General features: G+C 33.3%; 1 protein-coding gene across 1 annotated transcript in view; it reads left to right on the forward strand.

Moving 5' to 3' along the window:
• The first annotated feature begins 257 nt into the window (after positions 1-257).
• KIAA1109 (KIAA1109 ortholog) overlaps positions 258-22,676 on the forward strand; it is a 194,850-nt gene continuing 172,431 nt past the window's right edge. The window contains exons 1-9 of the mRNA XM_011948638.1: positions 258-354; positions 2,951-3,067; positions 4,475-4,553; positions 5,755-5,819; positions 15,847-16,033; positions 17,212-17,293; positions 17,686-17,879; positions 19,749-19,828; positions 21,999-22,149. Of these exons, the coding sequence (XP_011804028.1) occupies positions 258-354; positions 2,951-3,067; positions 4,475-4,553; positions 5,755-5,819; positions 15,847-16,033; positions 17,212-17,293; positions 17,686-17,879; positions 19,749-19,828; positions 21,999-22,149 (1,052 nt within the window). The remainder of the gene's footprint in view (positions 355-2,950; positions 3,068-4,474; positions 4,554-5,754; positions 5,820-15,846; positions 16,034-17,211; positions 17,294-17,685; positions 17,880-19,748; positions 19,829-21,998; positions 22,150-22,676) is intronic.

The raw sequence follows: 22,676 nt of genomic DNA on the forward strand, positions 1-22,676 counted from the left end.
CTTACATTTAGAATGATGAAATCAGGACATTATAGATATGATCCATTCTCTTACATTTTAGTAGAAGTGTGGGCATTTTTGTTGTATTTTTGTATTCTCATCATTGAAAGAAACAGAAAGGTGATTTAATCAGCTTTATTAAATTCACCCTTTTTTCCCCTTCATGATTTCTGTTGCAATTTTATAAACCTCTGATTGTAAATTTAACCTTTGACCTCTTTTAGGCCTTTAGATTTTGTTCTGGAAAAACTTTAGTAATGGATCAAAGGAAGAATGAGAGTATTGTCCCTAGTATCACTCAGTTAGAAGATTTTCTTACAGAACACAATTCCAATGTTGTTTGGCTCCTTGTTGGTAAGTGGAATATTTTTCTTCTACTTTATTGTGTTTTAAGTATGGATTAACAGCTGCCAGATTTTAAACAGTGGTTGACTGAAGTTGGAACACTAACACTACCATTTATTTATTTTTAGGAAGGAAGATTGTTATTTATATTTCTTGAACATTTGTTCTGGAAACTGGTCTGAAATGCTCTACTTTTTCTTAGGCTGCCTTCTCATCTGACTTAGGGGAAGTGGAAAGAGAAGAAAAACATTGCGCTTAGCTTATCTTTCCGGTTTCAGGTCACCTTGCCTACTTCTCAACTCAACACGCACACAGTTTTGTTTTGTTACAGAAATAATAAATCCTCAAATATAATTTTACTGTAAAAATAATTCTATTTTTATAGTAAAAGAGAATTATATGCTAATCTTTTAATCTCCTCACTCCTTATGCACTTGGCAGTGAGATCTGCTATTAATTTTTTTTGTATAATCTAGAAGTTTTCTAGGTATATACAAATAACTGAAACTAAATAGCAGAGAGAGAAAGGAAATATGAGTGAATGAATGAATGAATATGAATGAATGAGAGGGAGAAATACAAAAATAATACTGAGGAAGGGAGAAATTATTGTAGACTGTTTCTGCTCTGGAAGTTTTCATGGGAGAATGGTATTTGACTTTAATTTTGGCATAAGAATTGGAAACAGAGGAAATTAGGAAGGGTAAGAGAGGAAAGGAGGGGTAATGATAATTTGTCGAACATCTTCTGTGTGCTAGATACCAGGTTGTACATATGTTGTCTCAATGCTCAGAGTAGCTTTATAAAGGTAGGTTTTTATTCTTTTCCTTTTAATTCCCTGCTGGGGAATTGAGGCCCTTAAAGATTAAGTAGTTTATAAGGGTTACACAGGTGTTTTTTTTTTTTTTTTTCTTTTTTTCTGAAGGGCTGCTTATGCTTCTTTCATGACACCCAAGGGTGTGGGTAGGAATATGTATGAGTAGAGGTGAAGTGTCTGTTCCCTTTCCTGTCACCTAGAATTCAGACTTTTTTCTGTTCTAAACACTTCCTTTCTTTAAGAAAAGAACAGCAACAGTAACAATCAGAAAAACATTGAGCAATTGTTTAATCCCTCTGTTTTACTATGAGGGTAGGGGGGCATGATATAATGAAAAGACTACAATTCATTGGAAACAACTGGTTGAAAAGAACCTCAGTGAATAGATCTGACTGGAAGAAAAAAGAAGTTTATATAATATCACTTTGTTTCTTACTGCCAGCGAGCAGGGAATAATCGACTTTGCATCAGGAGTTTGCAACAAAAAAATGTGTTGATCCAAGTGATGCTTGAAGTGGTAGAAAGATTAGGAAGACTATTTTTTAAATGCAGGCCATATACTTTGCCTCAATCTTGACTATTATTCTTATTGCATTTTTTTTCATTTAATAAACAGTTATTAATTGGAAAAAAAAAAGAAAAGACCACAATTCCTGGCTTGTTTAATACTAAAAGCATATTTTCTCAGCAAATGCCTGTTGCCATTCGGAAGGACTCATAGAACAACCTACTGTTGACACAATGATTTATAGTAAAAATTTATACAAAATGACTTTAAACTTCAGATATAATGGCATATCATCAAAATAACTTTTCAAAATATTTTCTCTAGAATTTTTTTTTTTTAAATGGCAAATCATAGCACTTGCTATGTCAAAGCTATTACCATCAGTCTAAGCTGCCCTGGGAATTGTATTTTATGTTGATTCTCAGTGATTGCTTTGCTTTATCTATAATACATAATTGTTTAAAAGTTAAGGACTTAATATGATGTTACTAAAGGGTTATACAGGTTAAGTTGCTTTATATAACTTTCTCATAATTTAGAAGTAATACTTTTGAAAAGGATAAGTAAGAGCAAATTTATTATCAAAACAATGTTTTCCTGTGTTTTGCCTTTTGTATATTCATGAACTAGATTTTTTGAGAATATGAATTTTATAAGTAACTATATACTTTCATTGCAAAAAATAAATTTAGAATATCATTTACTGTAGCATATTCAATGACATTCATCATAACTTACTGTCTTACTCATTAAAGCAAAATATCTAGTTACAGGTGGTCTATTTAATATGCCTTTATACTAAATTCCAATGTCTTTTACTTAAAGCACAGCTTTAAAAAGCAGAAGGTTTTTTTAAAGCAGAGATTTTAAAAGTCATTATTTTTCTTCCTTTACAAGTGGCTATAGCTTGTTTCAGGAAATAACTTGGGAATGAACTTGTGTATGAGATGAGTTTTTGGCCCAATAAAGGTGAATTTGTTTCAGAATATTCAGAAATATGAATTTTCTTCTCCCAGAACATCTTTACATAATGTTTAATAACTAAAACAGTATGAAGCAGTGATAAAGTAAACAGAAAGGAAAGCAGGCATACTTGAAACATTGCTTTAATGGATCCGATTGGAATTTATGCTTTTCTGGATAATGAATGATGAAGAGGAAGCAAGCTGGATAAAGTATAATCAACCTCTGGTTTTAAAATTCCAAGTATTAAATTGTAAGAGGACACATTACCATGTAGAAGTAAATCCTATTATTTCTGATTTTTTTCCTCCCAACAGCTACCATTTTGTCCTGTGGATGGATTATTTACCTCACGTATTATAATTCCCGGAATGTTGGTCTTATTTTAACACTAGTTCTTAACAGATTATACAAGCATGGCTATATCCATATTGGTAAGTTTGAGCTAACACTGACTTTTTTTCTTCCTTATAATCTTGAGATGTTGTCTTACCATTTTCTGTTGCTATAACTGAATACCTGAGACTAGGTCATTTATAAAGAGAAGCAATTTATTTCTTATACTTCTGGAGGCTGGGAAGTTCAAAGTTGAGGGGCTGCCTCTGATGAGGACCTTCTTGCCAGTGGGGACTCTGCAGAGTCTTGAGGTGGCACAGAGTGTTACATGGTGAGGGGACTGAGCTTGCTTGCTCAGGTCTCTTTTTCCTCTTGTAAAGCCACTGATGCCCCAACATCATGGCCTCATTTAATCCTGAGTACTTCCCAAAGCTCTCATGTCTCAAATACTGTAGTCAGATTTCCCAACCGTCTAACACATAAATGAGAATTAAGTTTCAACATGATTTTTAGAGTGAACAAACATTCAAACCATAGCAGATGTATATTATAAATTTATATTTCATGAACAGATAGTAGCATTAGAAGTTTACCTTTGTTTCATGATAGTTAAAATAATCTAACTGGAATTTCTCTCACACAACACTCCATGACTTCATGATAATATCCACTTGGTTATGTCATTTACTCCATTATTTATTACTTCTTTAAGTGTTTCTATAGTAACTTTTTGACTTCTTTTTTAACTTATAAAAGATGCTCATTAAAAGAATTTGAAAAACTTGGGTATGTGTAAAATATGGAAATAAAAATTTCTTGAGAGTCTACCGTTAAAAGAAAGTTTTTAATGTTCAATGTAGTTTTGGTTGTTTTTAAAGTAACCCATAGTTTAAAAATATGTAAGTTAGAATCATCTTGTGTGTTTCATTTTATGGCCTGCTTTATTAATTCAATTTTTGACTACTTAAAAGTAGGAAATTTACAGGTAGATAGGAGGAGGGTGTATTAGGAAGCTATGTGCTTTGAAAGCCCGAAACCAATGGGAGAAAGGGGTGGGGAGAGATGACTGGAGAGAACCATCCTAACCTGCCTTACTGAGTACCTTTTAGCCGACATTAAACTTCTTTCAAACATAAATTGTCTTCCATTAATTTGAGGCAATGGCTAGTTCGTGCAGTCACTCAAGTTACTAAAGAATGAATTAGCCACTACTTTGGGTTTATTTAATGGCTGTGCATAATTAAAGGAATTATCCATATGAGGCAGTGACTTTAATATCCTCTTCTGATTATTTAGTAACTTACTTCATAGTGATGATATGTATGGCACTTTTTGTTTTATTGGGGAAGGAATGATGGAAAATCAGTAAGGCTGTAAGGGTATCAGGAAGGAAATGAGAAGAGATGCTTATTGAATAAATTGAGTGCTAATGTTATTTTAAACTTTAAGGGCCCTAATGTCTGTTAAAAGTTACATTAACTGCTGTTTTTTCCTTCCTGTAATAGGTTCCTTCTCTTTCTCTGTTCTTTCTGGAAAAGTCATGGTTCGTGAAATCTATTACATTACAGAAGACATGTCTATTAGGTAACAAAATTAAAACATTAAAAAGGACCCATGTTAAACATACTTTAAAAATATTGCTTTTTTAATATTTTAAATTTTAATTAAAATGTTTTATGATATTTTATTTAATGTGACTTGCTTCTTCAAATAAAACTAAATCAAATTATTTTTCCAGTAAATCATACTTGGTAAATTGATGTTTTAAAATATTTTGTCAGTGGATTAATTTAGCAGAATATAAAAATAGCAGTTTATAGAAATGAATACTCTTTCATTTCTAGATGAAAAAGTGAACCTTTAAATTGCCTGATCATTTTATATCATAGAGTTCATAGTAGTCATTTGTTATATACAGCAAGGTTTAGAGATATTGATGGCTGTCATCCATTAGCTCCTTATTAGAGATAATAAGTTTGTAGAATTGTTTAGCATTTGTTAGAAACTAATTTTATTTGAAGAAGGAAACACAAATATGAATATAACAAGGATATGATTGAAATGTTCCTTCTTCTTTAAGTCTTGAAAGAAAAGCCTACTCTGTTTTTGTGATTTTCTTAAAATTTGTGACTTAGGTAGAATTCAAAAGTTTTGAATTAATTGAGAGGTGCTAGAGTTTGGTGATGCTCACACCTCACTTAGAACTATAGGAGACTTCTATGCTAGTCTACAATTATTTCCAAATCAAAAGTGAAAAATGGAAAGCTAAGAGACTATAAGTCCATCCTTTTGCGGCATGATAGGTTATTTTTGAGAAATAAAGGAACATCCTTAAAAGTTTCCCTTTTGTGTGCTAACATCCCTCTTTCAAGATTTGGCTTATTGTTATATAATTTTTTTCCCTCTCTCTTGTAGACCTAGGTATCTAATTTTTTTATTTTAAAAAATATCGTTTAAAAAGGAAAACATTTCTGTTAGCACTTCATTTTCCTGTGACTATTAGAAGAATGTTTCAAAACATGTTGTATATGATAAATATATACAATTTTTATTTGTCAAGAATATTTAGCTATGCAAAGTATTTTCCTTTTTTAACTAGAAGGTCATGAAACATACTTTATAAGTCTTTGTTCACGAAAAGATGTGCGTTTACGTATGTCAATGTTCTTTAGAGGATTTCCTGTATTTCCTTATTCATTATCAATTGCCTGCCTTTTGGAATAACTAAGAAATGAATTAAGTAAATTGTTACTTAAATTCTAATTTTGTAATTTCCCTTTCTTAGAATTCAAGATGGATTTATCATTTTTCGGTGGTGGAAAATGTATAACCCAAAACAGAAGCAACATGGTGAGTTTTACTTTTTTGTGTGTGTTTAAAATGTTCAATCATATAATCAGGATTTTATGAAAACTAATTAAAATTAGATATGACCAGTTGGAAAAGTTTCATTTTTAGGCTGGGTGTGGTGGCTCATACCTGTAATCCCAGCACTTTGGGAGGCTGAGGCGGGTGGATCACCTGAGGTCAGGAGTTCGAGACCAGCCTGGCCAACATGATGAAACCCTGTCTCTACTAAAAATATAAAAAATTAGCTGGGTGTGGTGGCGTGCACCTGTAATCCCAGCTATTCAGGAGGCTGAGACAGGAGAATTGCTTGAACCCAGGAGGCGGATGTTGCAGTGAGCTAAGATCATGCCACTGCACTCCAGCCTGGACAAGAAGAGCAAAACTCGTCTCCAAAAGAAAAAAGAAAAGTTTAATTTTTAAAAATGAGTGAAGAGAATTATTATTAACTTTTAGTAGCATTAGCTGTGATTTAAATGACAGGTATATACTCTTCAGTAAGGCATCACATTTTACCAAAATTAATAATTTGAATTATTTGCAAATATATATATAAAATACAAAATACTCTAAACAAAAGTAAATTTTAAAACAACAAATTAAAAGTACACTACCACTCATATTTTAAAAGTAAACCAAGGAGAATGAATCAGCAACATTCACTTTGACTTCATAGTATCTTTCACATAGTAATACTTTTATGAGTAATTTACTTGTTAAACAATTTTTCAGGTAAATTCTTTTACTTCTACTCCAGTGTAGGATTTTTCTCTTATTACTTCTTAGGATAATTGAGAAAAAAATGATAAAGGCCCAATCCTTCAAAAAACAAATATTTAGAAGATGTAATTTTCCTAATACTTTACCATAGTTCTTTGGCCTGTGTTCCCTCCTATTTCCTCAGATTTATCACATGACTAACAGCTAAAATAATCCCTAAACTGTTATATCAAGCACTTCATCACCTTTACTTGCTGCAGTTTAAATCCTGAAATAAACAGCCTAGGAAACCCACCAGTATTTTAATGTGTATAAAGTATTCTGGCACTTGATAGTAACAAACCCAGTTTTAAACACATTAAACTCTGTCATTTACTAGTGTGAAACCTTTCCTCAGTAATCATCCTTGATCTCTTCTCAGACTGCTAGGGTCAAATATCTAGCAGCTTACTCAGCATCTCTAATTTTATGTGTGACAGGTTTCTTACACTTGAAATATCCAACCAAACACCTGATCTTCCCACCCAAACCTACCCCACAGTATTTTCCATCTTATCAACAGCAACTCTGTCTCTTCTACTGCTCAGGCCAAAAATCTCGACTGCTGTCTTTTGTGTCCCAGAGTTCATCATCAAATCCTGTCAGCTTTCCTTTCATCCTACATCCAGAATCCAACTACTTCCCACCACACTGGCCCAAGTCACCATCATCTTCTACCTGTTTTATCACATAATCTCCTAACTAGTCTTCCTGCTTCGGCGCACTTGTTCCTCAACCTGCTGTTAATACACTGGCCAGATCTTTTAAAAATGTAAGATCATTTTATTTCTCTCTCTTCCCAAATTTTCCCGTGGCTTCCCATCTCACTCAGAACAACACCAAGGTCTTGTAAGTGACCTGTAGAATCCTATATACTTCCTATATGTAGCCTATAAAATCCTGTATTCCTATAAATATTCTATAAAATTCCTTCTACCTCCTGACCATCTTATCTTCCACCCCACTTCAAATAAACTGGCCTGTTGGTGTTGGTGATGAAATTGCAGCAGAGCTACTGTGAAATGTTGGCCTCTGGATATTCACAGTATTCATTCCCTTATTTGCTTGGTGGTTCTGTTTATCTATCAATGAAGCTTTTCCTGTGTACTTTTGTAAAGCAGCGCCCTCCCCCACAAACTAGCACTCTCTGTTCCACTAACCTTGCTTTTATTTTCTTCAAAGCTGTATTTTCCTCATGTACTTCTTGATGCTATATATATATATATATATATTTACTTGCTTATTAATGGAGTCTACCTAACTTGAATGAAGCAAGCTCTGTAAGGGGTGGGACTTGTTTTATTCTCTATTGCATACTTGGTGTCTAGAAAAATGCTTAGTACGTAGAAGAACTCATTTGTATAAAAGAGTAACAGAGAATCTTTCTACCACTCGTACTTCTAACTAAAACAAAACGTTGAGAAACATATCTTATAGAATGCTTGAAAACCTAACATGTGGAGGCATAATAAATCTAAAATAGCATATGTTTCTAATCCCAGATAGACCTATACAAGTAGAAAGTAATTCTTATGAGATTCTTCAAGGTTATAAACAACCCAGTCAGAATTTACCAGGGAACTCTTTTAAATTATTTGTTTTCAAATTTACATAAGCAATAGTTTACTAATATACCTGAATACAAATGTCCTGATTAATAGGCATATGCTTTAAAGGCTAGTTGATGAGCTGCAGAAGCAGCAGTGGGGGAGATTAAGAGCCTGGACCTGCCCCTAATTGGATCAGCAGTGATGAATAAACAAATGGTGACTGTATGAAAATAAAAACAGGATTACTCTCAAATCCATCTCTAACTTGCTGGGCATGTACAACAGATTCTGTCCTTTCAATATAACAGCTATGATATGATATGGCTTCATTAATTGGAGACACCAACGCATAAAGAGGAAGGTAGGTATTAATTTCTGAATGTATGTTGACAACACTGATAAACACTGAATACTGAATACTACAATATTGTAAGATCCCCCTCAACATTCCTTATCCTATTTTTCAGCTTTTATTCCCTCATTATTATCTCATTTATTATTTTATTATTTATTTTCACCTCTGCAACCGGAATGCATCCTTCTGCATTAGTGAAGAATTTTTCCTATGTTCACTGCCCTATCTCTGGTGCCTAAAACAGTGACTAGTACATAGAAGATGTTGAATAAACAATTGTTAAATTATTAAATAAAAATAATAAATAGGTTTAAAAATTTTAAGTAAGATTGAACAAAATGCCTAAATCACTGTTTTTCTTTCAAAAATCACCTTAGAAAAGTATTGAACAAATAGCAAGTCTATAAGCATTTAAAAAGCACCTTTCGAGGCAAGGCATGTTGGCTCATGCCTGTAATCCCAGTGCTTTGGGAGGCTGAGGTGGGAGGATCGCTTGAGCCAGGAGTTTGATAGCAGCTTATACAATATAGCAAGACCATGTCTCTACAAAAATTTTAAAAAATGAGCTGGGTGTGGTGGTATATGCCAGTAGGCTTAGCTACTTGGCCTGAGATGGGAACATGCCTCAGGCTAAGTTACAGTAAGCTATGATCACACCACTGCCCTCCAACCTGGGTGGCAGAGGAAGACCTTTTCTCTAAAAAATAAATAAATAAATAAATAAATAAATAAAGTGCCACTTAGTCTCATATTTTAAAAGAGAAATGTTTAACTCAGTTCACATCCCACCTTTGTTTGTTATCTTGTTTCTATTTAGTTCACCTGCATTAATAATATTCCAGCCAAAGACCTGTATGATTAAACAGTAAATCAGATCTCCAAGCTTGGGTTGATCTCCATGCTTACATGGTCTGTATTTTCTTCATGGCTTCTGTCCAGGATCTTTTTTGTTAATATTCCTAGCCTGCTACCATCCTTAGGAGTATTTTATGTGGCAACACTCCTTTCATCCTCTGTACCTGCACTGCAGTACTTAGATACAAAGAGACAGGTTGCCTAAAAGCACACCCATAGAACAGAAACACAGGGAAAAGGACACATATAGAGGCATATATGTGTACACAGAAATGGGCATGCACATATAGGTACACTTATGTACAGATAAACATTTTCAAAGATGCGTACATACATGCATATACACTGACACAGCCATACATGCATGCACACAAGTGCTAGTACACTCACTGTATTCCCTTCACAGAGATAAATGCACACACAGAGGCTACATGCAAGGTATCCTCCCTGCCCCCCACATACAGACTGAGTACCATTCCAGATCGATGGATGTCGCCTCACAAACAAGTATCCCTCCAAAAGACAGGCACTTCTTCCAAAAGCATCCATCTCTCATATACGCATGCACGTAGACACACACACACACACATACACACACACAGCTTCTTTAAAAAAAAAGTAGTACATTGAGAATGGCTGCGTTGGATTCTTCAGGAACTGGACAAAGGAGGTAAATAGATAGTAGAAAGGATATAGGATGTGATCCCTGTAACGTCATTTACTAATATTGTGACTTAAGGCAAGAATTTTAACCACTCTGAGCCTCATTTTTTTTCAACTATAAAATGAGGACACCTCTACTTACCTCTAGGATTGCTGTACAAAATACATACTAGTGTTTTTCTCTTTGAAGGTCAAATTCTTCCTAGTCATGTAAATTATATATGTTTTCAAGTTATTCTTTTAAGATAATCTTTCATTTCAGAATGTCATATAATGTTCAGAATAATAATAAAGGCCCAGCTTAGCTCTGTTGCACTCTTGCTGTGTTCCAGGTGCTGTTCTAGGCACTCTATGTACATAATTTTATTTAATCCTCACAACAACCCTAGGGATTGGAGCCCAGGATTATACAACCAGCAAGAAGTAGATTGGAACCCAGATACTAAACTCTCCACAAAATAAAAGTAAAAGTAAATGCATGTTGTAGAATTGCTTAAGTCTTCTGAACAAACAGCTGATTGAGACCCCTTGTTTTCCAAAGAGAAATTAGAAAAAAGATACGTATTTAATTATGTAATTGGGACACATGCTATTTGTAGTAAAAAAGGCAAGGTGCAGAAGTGCTGCCAAGGCCTTGTAATTCTTAGAATCAATACAAAGACAAAACAGTCTACTGACCTTTTAAAAACTGCTCAGGGTTTTCTATTTATGTAATTTATTTAACAAACAAGGTTTAGATGTAACCAGTTTTAAATTACACTAATAGTTATAGTAGGCTAAAACCTCTAAGTAATAAAATAACAGAAAGGGACATGCTTTACCATCATTCTTTCACTTCTTGACATAAGAATTTCTTGTGGTTAAGAAGAAAGCATGACTATTTATTCAGATCCATATTCATTTAAACATTATATCATTGCCTGTTAAGAGGCAACTGGTCTTACAGTTTATTTTCCAAAAGACAGTCTTTATCCTAAAAACAAAATAAAGAGTTTTGATGGATATAATTGGTCTTTAGCTGACAATCATATATATAGCAGATCACTAATTTTATAACCTAGGGAATATTTACAAACATCCCGTGGTAAACAAATTAGATGTATTCTTTTTTTTTTTTTTAAAGTGCTGTACTGGACAACTGATAGATCTAAATGTGCTCCTGGCATAGAATCTGGGCACTTGAACACTCCTCCTTTTTCCTAACAGAGAAATTAAAAAACAGTAATAAAAGTCTTGGTCCTACATACAGACAGACTTTGGTCCATATCCTTGGAAGGCTGAATGCACATCTGTCTATTCAGGCATATGCCCCAGTTAGGCTTCTAATTTTTCCACCAAGAAACATCAACTTCCTTCTTGGTTAACTGTCAAGGCATATGGATCTGCCCTTAATTGGCAAGAAATACTGATTATAAGGTCTTGTTAGTGAACATAATCTGTTTTAATATTATATATAATGATTGTGTAATCTACTAATCTTGTTAGACTTTTATCAAAAGCTTAGTTTGCAGCCTATTCATTCCTCTATCTACTATAGTCTAAATTCTGTCCCTGAGTAATGGTAGACCAATAATGTACTTAAACCAAATTATTTATTCCTGCATTACTGTTTGACATTATGTCTTTACTTTTGAAGGGTATGACACTGAGCATGTTGTTAAGAATGTCATCCTCCATACTAGAGAATTTCCTTTAAAAAAGCACAGGGAAGAAAAACTTAATTGACTCTTCACCAATGTTGTGCTCCGCTTGATGAGAATTAAATGTCATACTGTAGGTAAACGTATGAGCAAATTATTAGTAATTGCAAAAGTAATAATTGATAACATCTACCAACCTCTAACATCACTGTAAAATAGAGGTGTGGAATCTTTTTTTTTTTTGAAAATCATTGGCACACAAAAAGTTTTGAAAAGAACACTCAAGCCAAAAACAATTTAAATATTCTTAAATGTTAAGAAGAATACAGAATATCAAAAAATTATAATATTTCTGTTCTAGATTATGGGCAATTACAGAGAGCATACAGAGAGACAGCAATATGCTAATATCTAAGAGTGACAAAAAGAATTCAAGACTGTGACAGAAATTATGGGGGAAAGCCAGTCAAGGGAAGGCCAGTATTTAAGCTATTTCTATTAACCTGAGGTGTATGAATCTGAAGTAGTGAGTACATTTTGCTATGTCCTTTCAAAGAAGCTGAGTTTATGGCACTCCCCTGCCCTCTCCTGAGTTTATTGACTGTGCCTGCCAGATGTTCAGCGTCCTCCATATGCAGTTTCCAAATCGTCCCCTATTACCCTGTTACCTTAAATTTACCACCAAGTTGAATTTCTAAACACACCCACTTTCTAACCTCAGTGCCATTAGTCTGATCAGTTATTCCATCTGAGTTCCCTTCCCGTCCACATCTGTCTGACATAATCCTACTCACTCATCATTATGCATGCTCCTTGAGGAATAAGGCATTCACAAGAGCCCTCCATCTACCATTCTGCTTCCTGAATTCTGTTGTCAAACCATGACCCTGTTGGGCTCATACCAAATGGTCTATATCAAAGTTAGAAGTTTTTAGTATTTTTCCTCCATTCACATTCACTGCTACCTTTCTCCTTTAATTGTAATTGTTCATATGCATCTGCTCCACCAAATTGATTAAAGTAGCACTCATTTCCCTCTTTCTTTTTTAAAATCCCCTTCCCATCTTAACACAATGATTAATAAAGTGAATGCCATATAAATACCTGTTAAAGATTTTTATCAAAAACACCTCTTTCATGAAAGACACTTGGGTCAGTTATTCTTGACTTCAAACATGTATTCTGGTGAGGAGCAAGTCATTTTAAGGAGATGTAATATTTCATGATCAAATGAAGTAACTACTTTTCTCAAAAAGAAAAAAAGCTGGGTTGGATACAGTAGCTCACACTGGTAATCCCAGCACTTTGGAAGGCCTAGGTGGGAGGATTGCTTGAGCCCAGAAGTTTGAGACCAACTTGGGTAACATAGTGAAACCCTGTTTCTACAAAAAATACAAAAATTAGCCAGACATGGTGACACGTGCCTGTGGTCCCAGCTACTTGGGAGGCTGAGGTGGGAGGATTGCTTGAGCCATGGAGGTTGAGGCTGCAGTGAGCCATGATTGCATCACTGCACACCATGCTGGGGGACAGAGCGAGACCCTGTCTAGAATCAGAGAACTTCTAAAATCAGAAAATTCTAAAGTGGTGAGTGTCATTAGGCTTAGCTTTAAACTGTCAGTTGCCTCTGGATACTGCAGGTGTCTTCATCCTTTCCACAAGCTGCATTCAATATTTATGGTAAGAATTTCCAAGGACTTCTTTGGGCCCCAGTTGACAAGGCTGTTTTATAATACAAGGAGCACTGGACTGGAAGTTAGCAGACCTAGGTTTTTGCTCTGACTCTACAAGTTACAATCACAGGAATTTCTCTTTCTTAATCAGCAAAATGAGAGGTTTTGAAAGTATTAGTTATTTCCAAGTCGATGAGGGGTTTTGAGATCAATTGTTTCCAAGTTTTGTTCTTTGGAACAAAATTCTAGGGTTAATAGCATGGGATATTAGTTCAAATAGACCTCCTTCTCTACTTTCCAACCTCGCTGTCCCCCTACAGCTTTATTTATTCACACAAATATCATAAACACTGAAAATAATTGAGGATAAAATATATAGTGTAAATATACAAAGAGATACATTTTTCTTTCAAAATCATAAACCAGCTATATAAACAAAAAATTTTTTTTTCAGCTCCACTGTAATCTTGTTGGAAATATGGCTTATGTTAACTAAATATGTTTTTAAAAAAGAAAAGTTTAGACAAAAGAGCAAATCATCTAACAAATAGACTGCAAGATTAATAGAAGCATGACATGCAGGGGAAAATATGCACCTAAAGTAAATCTCTCTAAGGAACAAACTAGATAGACTTTACAAATGAAATCAAAGGCAGAAATTTTGGGCCTGCTCAAAGTTAAGTGAATGTGTCAAAGCCAAGACTGAAAAGAACGTGGCTCTTAGGAATAATTTTAGTCATCTCTACAGTATAAGTAAGATATCTTCACTTAAATGCCACCTAAAATTATTCTTTAGATAGTTGATAGCAGTTGCTAAGAAAAAAAATTTGTAGGGCCAGGTGTGGTGGCTCACGCCTGTAATCCCAGCACTTTGGGAGGCTGAGGTGGGCAGATCACCTGATGTCAGGAGCTGGAGACCAGCCTGGGCAACATGGTGAAACCCTGTCTCTACTGAAAATACAAAAATTAGCCAGGCATGATGGCGGGTGTCTGTAATCCGAGCTCCTTGGGAGGCTGAGGTGGGAGAATTGCTGGAACTTGGGAGGCGGAGGTTGCAGTGAGCGGAGATTGTGCTATTGTACTCCAGCCTGGGCAACAGAGGGAGATTCTGTCTCAAAAAAAAAAAAAAAAAAAAAAAAAAAAAAAAAAAAAAAAATTCATAGCAGTTGCTAAGAAAAAAAGGAAAAATGCTGGTTTAACAACTGGTACTATACAGTCACAGTCTAGAGACTCATTAACATACTGCCTTTCTAAACCACAGACGGGAAACTGCAAAATGCCCATTTCAAACTCTCTCTGAGAATACCTTATTGTATGACAAAACTTAGCCTTTGATCAAACTTATCTATTGAACAACTGCTCTAGCTGTTGGAGTACTTTTTCCAGACATGAAATCTTCCCCTAATATTCTGATTTCGTTGTTTCTACAGATGCCAAATACTAGCCCATTTACGCCAGTCTCATCAGGGAGGAGTACATCATATAGTATAGAAGTGGGGAAAGGCTATGTGGGGCAAGGGAATGATAGCAAAATGATAGAAGACTAAATACTAGTGAAATAATAGTGAAATCTAAAGTAATTTTGGCTGGCTCAAACTTGTAAGTTTAAACCTATTTTCCTGTAGGAATAAAGTTATAAATGACAGTAGATTACTAGGTGAAAAGAAAGGATTTTTCAACCAAGTGATGATAAAATCAGAGTTTTGTAAACTTCATAGTTTTCAAAAACATCTGTTATAAAGTGGAAAACAATTAAATATCCACAAATGTTTGAATTTGTTTAATAGAGATAAAAATGGATAAAGGTTATAAAAAAGAGGTCTCAGAAAAAAAAGGTAGTTCTTTCATTTGGTAACAAAAGAAAGCATTGATTGTGGTACCTTTCTTCTGTGGCACTCTTTGGTTGACATGTGATGCATTGTTATAGATTATTTCTTGAGTAGAAACAAGTGCCTCATCCATCACTTTAAATGGATTCCTTAATTACTATTGCTATTTCTACTTAATGTAATTATGTCTTTTATTTGAGAAGATTGAAGTCCACAGTTCATAAAACCTATGTTTTAGTGTTATGTGTGTTTAAAGAAATAAGCATTTATGAAAAATTGTAGTTTCTGTGATGCAAAAGTTCAGATACCAATATGATAGTTAAATAAAGCATCATACTTTAAATATTTTACTGCTATGTATTTTGGCATAAAATTATGGCTATATTAAGATAAAGGTGTACTTTTACTCTTTAAAGGATACTTTACTATTCTTAGCATTAAAATGTTTAATTTTTTTCAGTGTGTAACCAGAATCTAGAAATTAAAGTTGCTTTTAGAATGCTAAATTAAAATATAACAGAAACATCAACTTTTTTCTTTTTTGTCCAGTGTTTTATATTTATTTTATTAGTATGCCTCTCTGTATCGTAGAATTCTATTTTAAAATAAATTAAATTACTTTAGCTGTGTAAAAATATTTGAATAAAAAAACTTTGAAGTTCTTGAAAAGTTGACTAAAAATGTTTTTTGTAATTGGTGTCTTTAGATCCAAAGGCAGAAACCAGGTTATACATCACAGTCAATGACTTTGAATTTCATGTCTATAATCGTTCGGATCTTTATGGACGCCTTCAAGAGTTGTTCGGTTTGGAGCCAACAATAATTCCACCCAAGAAAGAAGATGATAAAACACGGGAAAATGGAAGGACAAGAACCCAATCGAAAATTGAAAGGTTCAGTGTCATACTTGAATTTTATTAATCTCTAGCATTAAACATTTGTCTTTATTAGAATATCATTGAGGCTGTGCACCTAGACAGAGCCCAATGTTGTTTTGCAAATTAACTAAAACTTTTAGTAACATAAATAATTACATAATTATTTGAGAAATTGCTATAATATAGAATATGTAATCTAAAAAAGTCCTGTTCTATTCCCCTGTGCACGAACTACCGTTATGAATTTAGTTTTTATCCTTTTGAATGTATGTGCATAAATGTATACATACATATTTAAGGTGCATGTACAAATACATGATTTTGTTCTGTGTGTTTCTAAACATATATGTTTAGAATATGTGCCTCATATAGTGTGTATTGTTCTGTAATTTGCTTTTTATGCAGCAGTTTGTCTGTAAGCTTGTTCCATATCTGTATATGTAGGTCTGCTTTTAAAAATACGTATCTGTGTATGTAGGTCTACCTACAAAATTATTCTAGAACAGGATCAGCAAACTTAGGCCTGTAGCACAAGTCTAGCCTGCTGCCTGTTTTGTATATAGAGTTTTATTGGGACATAGCCACACATATTTATTTATATATTATCTATCTATTTAGTGAATTGCTGTGAAATTTTCATTTCTTAAAATTTGTGTACTTCATATAGGGCCAGTTTTCTTACTGTTATTTATCATTTTCATTTCATTAAGGGAGAATTAATTTGGCACAAGGTATTTGGGCAAGGGAAGGAAGACGAGTAACTGGATCGTTTTCAGAAGTGCTTAAAACAGTAGACAAACATCAAAGTAACTTGTACCTTAATCATTTATGTTTTAATGACAACTTTGGCTGTCTTAAAAAATGTCGTTTGGTAACATAATGGGCAAAATGGTAGATGTAATGATAGCATATCATCCCTTATTGTTTTGTCATTAAAGCTTGTTATTCTAAAAACATAGTTTTATTATTATAGCTTATCCATCTAAAAGTTGATATGATAGAGTGCTCCAGTAGACAGCTTTAAGAATATTAGTATTCCTTCAGATGATCATTGTTCTGTTTACTGAAGTAGTCATTAGATGTATTTGGAAAAGTAAACTTATATTGTGAGGTATGGTATTGTGAGGAAGCGAACTATGTCCTCGGGTATTTAAGTTTTTCTTATTCATGTCAGTTGTATTTTTTCCTGTTAGAGTTAAAGTAAAAACAGAATCCCAAGACCCCACATCTTCATGGAGATCACTTATTCCAGTCATAAAGGTTAATGTGAGCACAGTAAGTAAATTCTGCTACAATTACTGTTTCATGGGGTAATAACGTACAACTTTTAATTTTTGCAAATATGATTTTAATGTAAGAAAATTAAATAATTTTGTAGAGTTTCTTTTAGTTCTCATTTCTGTAAAGTATGAGTGAAATAATTATTTTAACCTCGATACTGTTTTCTGACAAATTTGTGTTTAAATTTCTTTAAGTACTTAAATTTTCTTTTAAGTACTGGTTTAAATTGACCAGTGGAATAATTTAAATAGCACATAGTCCTAAAGTGGAATCATTAAGCTGTTGTTTGAAAATGTTTGTTATTAGTTTATCTAAAGAAAGAAATATGGCCAGAATAGCATGATGTAATATCTCTTATCTGGGTTTTTTTTTGTTTTTTTTTTTAGGGACGTTTGGCCTTTGGAAATCACTACCAGCCACAAACTCTGTGCATCAACTTTGATGATGCTTTCTTAACTTATACTACAAAACCACCTTCAAGTCATCTTGACCAATTCATGCATATTGTGAAAGGAAAGCTTGAAAATGTTCGAGTCATGCTTGTTCCTAGTCCAAGATATGTTGGTCTTCAAAATGATGAGTAAGAAAATCTTATAAAAATAATAAAAAACTTCTTATAGCTAATACAGATACAACTAGAAACTTGAACATCCTTTTAATTTTTTTACTACAAGTTGTACAAAAATTAAGTACATTTCTCTATTAAAGCAGTTGACAGTGTAGTCCTTCTTTATGGGATAAATGGATATACTATCCAGTGATAAACTAATTTTAAATATTTTTCTGCATGATTATAACTATAATTTTTGTATCCGTTTTTCCTTCTAATTGTATTTTGGAAACTTGTTTTGTGCGATTAGCTCCTGTTTGTATGTTAGGAGAGACACATTACAGGTAGGTTTTTGTTTCTTGAAGATATGACTAAGGAGTAAATTGAACAGATTCATTACAGTGGAATACTATTTTGAGTTAGTGAAAGTTGAAAATTGAATCGAAATTACTCTTGGAAAATTTGGTGAAGTTAAGATGGTATAGTTTTGCGACCCACTTGACATTTCTTCCATCTAGCTTTCCAGATTTTATTTTTCCTTCAGTGAAGTAGTTGTTTGTATTTATAAGCCTCCTAGGAATGATGTACACTGGACTCACTCAGTGTGGTGGAATGCTGAGTGGGAGAATGATGGGCTCTTGTGGTTTTTGTGTGTAAAGGATACTCTGTGGTTGAATTTATGTAATTTAAGTGTTCATATGGAGAGTTTTTAGTACAGTGTCTCAGCTTTTATCTTTGTGTGTAGGCACTTTATGAGGTTATATGTGAAACATGATTATTCCTTTTTAGTTCTAACTCTTGACTGGCCTGGTATTCGATTTTCCAGGATTTGGCTATAATGATAGAAAGAGGGTTTTTCCTTTTTGAGTATCATTGTGACTGGGTCTACCTGGCCTCCCTCTTCAAGATCATGGACTTGGTTAAGAATCTTCTGGAATGTGGACTGTGCACACAAATGTGTATGAGTGCACAGGATTTTTTTGAAAAATTATAGAGAGTAAGATGAAAAAGTGTCTTGTTATTAATAATTAGTATAAAAAAATTTTAAATTGTATTTTTCACTTGTTAAAACTACGTGTGGAGATTACATGATATTGAACATTAACCTTTGTGATTTAATACATATTTAGAAAAAAATTGCTGAGTTTTTGCATTTAATATTATCTAATGATTGAGAAGTTAATTTTGATATGCAAGAAGATATTGTGATGTATGTATGACAAAGAGAAAAGTTGTTTAGTCAAAGCAAACAGAGATTAATGGTTTCTGGGAAATTATTGATGGTAGAAAAACATTCATTCCAGAGTTAGAATTCACAGTGTTTGCTCTAGATTTATTTCCAGTTGATTAAATATTCATGGAAATAGGTAATATGAAGATAAAAATGACAACTTTTGTCTTATTTAATGTTCTTGAATGATTATAGTTTAATGTACAGCTAGATAAAATGGTACTTATTATTTAGCTATTAATATAAAATGGTCAAATTTTAATTTTGTTGTAAATGCAGAATATGATCATTTTATTCCGGTGATCATCATTCCATTGTATTTAAACTTTGTTTTAAATCGATTTCTCTCATTCAAAACTGAAAATGAAAAATATAAAACCAAAGTTTTTCTTTTTAAAACCAAATTTTTTTTCTTCTTGAACTAATTTACTGATAAATTTTTAGTATCATTTTATTATTGAGTCTAATAAAGAATAGAACTATGGAACAATTTCTTAGGATGATTGTTCATGGGAAAGATGTTTTTCTTTCTTTTCAGGATGCTACTTGTTATGTACTTTTTAGTTTTTTTCTTTTTCTCTTCACCTATTGCCAGCATTAACTAGGATACTGAACATTTTATATTCTGGAGATTTGTTTAGTTTGCTTTCCCCTCCACCTTCTTATAGACCACCGAGATTAATGGGAGAAGGTTTTGTGGTGATGCAGTCAAATGATGTTGACATCTACTACTACATGGATGAGCCAGGTATTGTTGTTGTTGTTGTTGCTGTTTTTTTGAAGTGACCGAGTCTCACTCTGTCACACAGGCTGGAATGCAGTGGCATAATCATAGTCCATTTTACCCTTGACTTTCCAGGCTCAAGCAATCCTCCTACCTCAGCCTCCTGAGTTGCTAAGATGACAGGAATAATGCCACTGTGCTTGACTTAATTTTTAAAGTTTTAGTAGAGATGGTATTTTGCTCTGTTGCCCAGGCTGATCTCAAATTCCTGACCTCAAGTGATCCTCCTGCCTCATTCTCCCAAAGTGCTGGGATTGTAGGCATGAGCCCATGGTGCCTGGCCTGTTTTTTTTTTAAAGTATGTTTCATAGCTACAATTATGTTTGTTCTATGAAATGCTGATATCTAGTAATATTTTAAATCTTCTTGCTTAGGCAATAGGAAATGGTAAATGTAGATATGAGTGAAAATATCTGAAAAATATCTGTGTCATTTCTCAAAACTTGAATATTAGTTTAGTATTGTAGATTAAAAGAGAATCATTATTTTTTTCAAATTCAGTTTTCATAGATAAACCTCAAAAATTGAGAATGCAGATGATCATGAGTGAAAACCTTTAAAGAATGTAGTACTAGTTAAGGTAGTTCATCTTAGCTTAGAAGCTTAGTATATTAGATTCGAGGCTTAAAGTTTGAGGATTGAAATCTATCTAGTTAAAATTCTTGACAAGTGGCTTCCATTTTATAAAAGTATCTAAACATTGGGTTTTAAGCTCTTTTTTCATACTTCTGCTCTTTTTATACCTTTCAGAGTATAAAAGTATTTAAGGTCAAAGTATTTTGAAAGTAAAACTAAGATGTTATTTGCCCTTTCACCATGTTGACATTTGTGCTAATGGTGCAGAGCAATGGTGGGTAAAACTGTTGTTGCTTTAACACTAATCAAGGAAGTGGTTCCTAATTATACTAGTAGTCATTGTGTTTTTCAGCTGCCACACATTTGTGGTAAAACAAAATGTCAATATCGCATAAAAATTTCCTTGATAAAGCAGTAGAAATTATTTATTTTGTCAAATGTTGACCTTTGAGTAAAGTGTTTTTAGTATTTGGTGTGAGAAAATGGGAAGTACACATAAAGTGCTTGTGCTGCATACCAAAATATTCTGGTGTCTTGAGGAAAAGCACTTGTATGATTAAGTTGCAAGCTGCACTAATTGCATTTTTTTTCATGGAGTGCCAGTTTTATTTGAAAAAGTAGTTAGAGACAAACTGTAATTTGAGCTTTCTTGTGAAAATTAGAACTTTGGAAAATTCGAGTCTGCTGTTATGAGCTTGACAGCATCCCAATAGTTAACAGCTTTTATGATGAGACCACCAATGATATAGCAAGGGTGATGTTTTTAAATGTTTAATAATGGAATTGGTCAACATTTGGAAAAAATCTGCATTGCTCAGTGAACCCGTATTTCCCAAATGACCAGTGCATGATGTTATAAAAGTCATGCATAGATAAATGTATTCGAAGTGCAAGATAGACCAGTAGATTTTAACATAACAGGGTATGAAAAGTTTAGTGATACGGCTTCAGATTCCACATTGCAATTAACCTTTAAGAAATTTCCATTTGTTGAATTTTGGGGTATATCAAAGAAGAGTATTAAAAATTGCCTGAAAAAGCTATTAAAATACTCCTCCCTTTTCTATCTACATATCTTTATGAGGCCAGATCTTTTCCAAATCCTTCAGTAACAGATTGAATGCCGAAACAGCTATGAGAATCCACCTGTTTTCTATTAAGCTAGACATTAGAGATTTGCCAAAAAAAACCCCTCTAATACTTCTCACTAAATTATTTTGTTTTAGAAAATATAGTTATTCTTCATTAAAAATGAGATTAAAATTTCATTTACTTTTTACATTTATATTACATGTTATATTTAATTACATTAAATATTTTATTATGTCAACATGAGTTTACTTTTAAAATGTTTTTAAAAATTGCTGAATTTTAATTTTGAACATAGTAATCCTTGATAGACATAATACAATATGAGAACAACCTCTTTTAGGTTCTCAATAAGTTTTAAGAGTGTAAAGGTTTCCTGAGACCAAAAATGTTGGAACTGCTGATGTAAGGAAACTTTTTAATGGCCATTTTAAATAACTGCCTTTATATTGTATGTTCTGGAATATAGGACTTGTTCCGGAAGAAACAGAAGAAAATATTGAAGGAGAAATGAGTAGTGAAGACTGCAAACTACAAGACTTGCCTCCATGTTGGGGACTGGATATAGTTTGTGGTAAAGGAACAGATTTTAATTATGGACCATGGGCCGATAGGCAGAGGTACTTGAGTATATTATATTTCTAATAAGTCTTTTAGATGTATTGAGATGCATATAATTTTAAATAAAATCTAGCTTAAAATTTTTATAAACTGTTTTATTACAGCAGAAGAAGATATCAGTAAACATTTTGATCCAAATAATAACTTGCTTGTGGCTTTTCCACAAGCAAGTTCATTCCAAAAGTGGAACTGATTGATTGGAAAGATGGTGAATGAAGAGTGTATTTCTTGGTTCATTTGTTTTTTCTTTTGGATTTAATCCACAATGATTTCTTTATTGATCCCCTACTATATGCCAGATATTGTTGGGACTATGGGAATTCAGAAATAAAAGACATATGTCTTCCAGTTTTAGTGGGGAAGAAAGAACCAAAAGACTAATATTAGGTGCTATAATAAAGGTAAGTAAAGGGTCTTGATGAAGAACTTAGAAAAGTACTCTACTAGTTCGCTAGGGCTGCCTTAATAAAGCATCACAGATAATGTGGCTTAAGCAACAGAATTGTATTTTCTCACAATTCTAGAG

This window comes from Colobus angolensis, unplaced genomic scaffold (genome assembly GCF_000951035.1).
Source record: "Colobus angolensis palliatus isolate OR3802 unplaced genomic scaffold, Cang.pa_1.0 Scaffold280, whole genome shotgun sequence".
NCBI classification, from domain to species: domain Eukaryota; kingdom Metazoa; phylum Chordata; class Mammalia; order Primates; family Cercopithecidae; genus Colobus; species Colobus angolensis.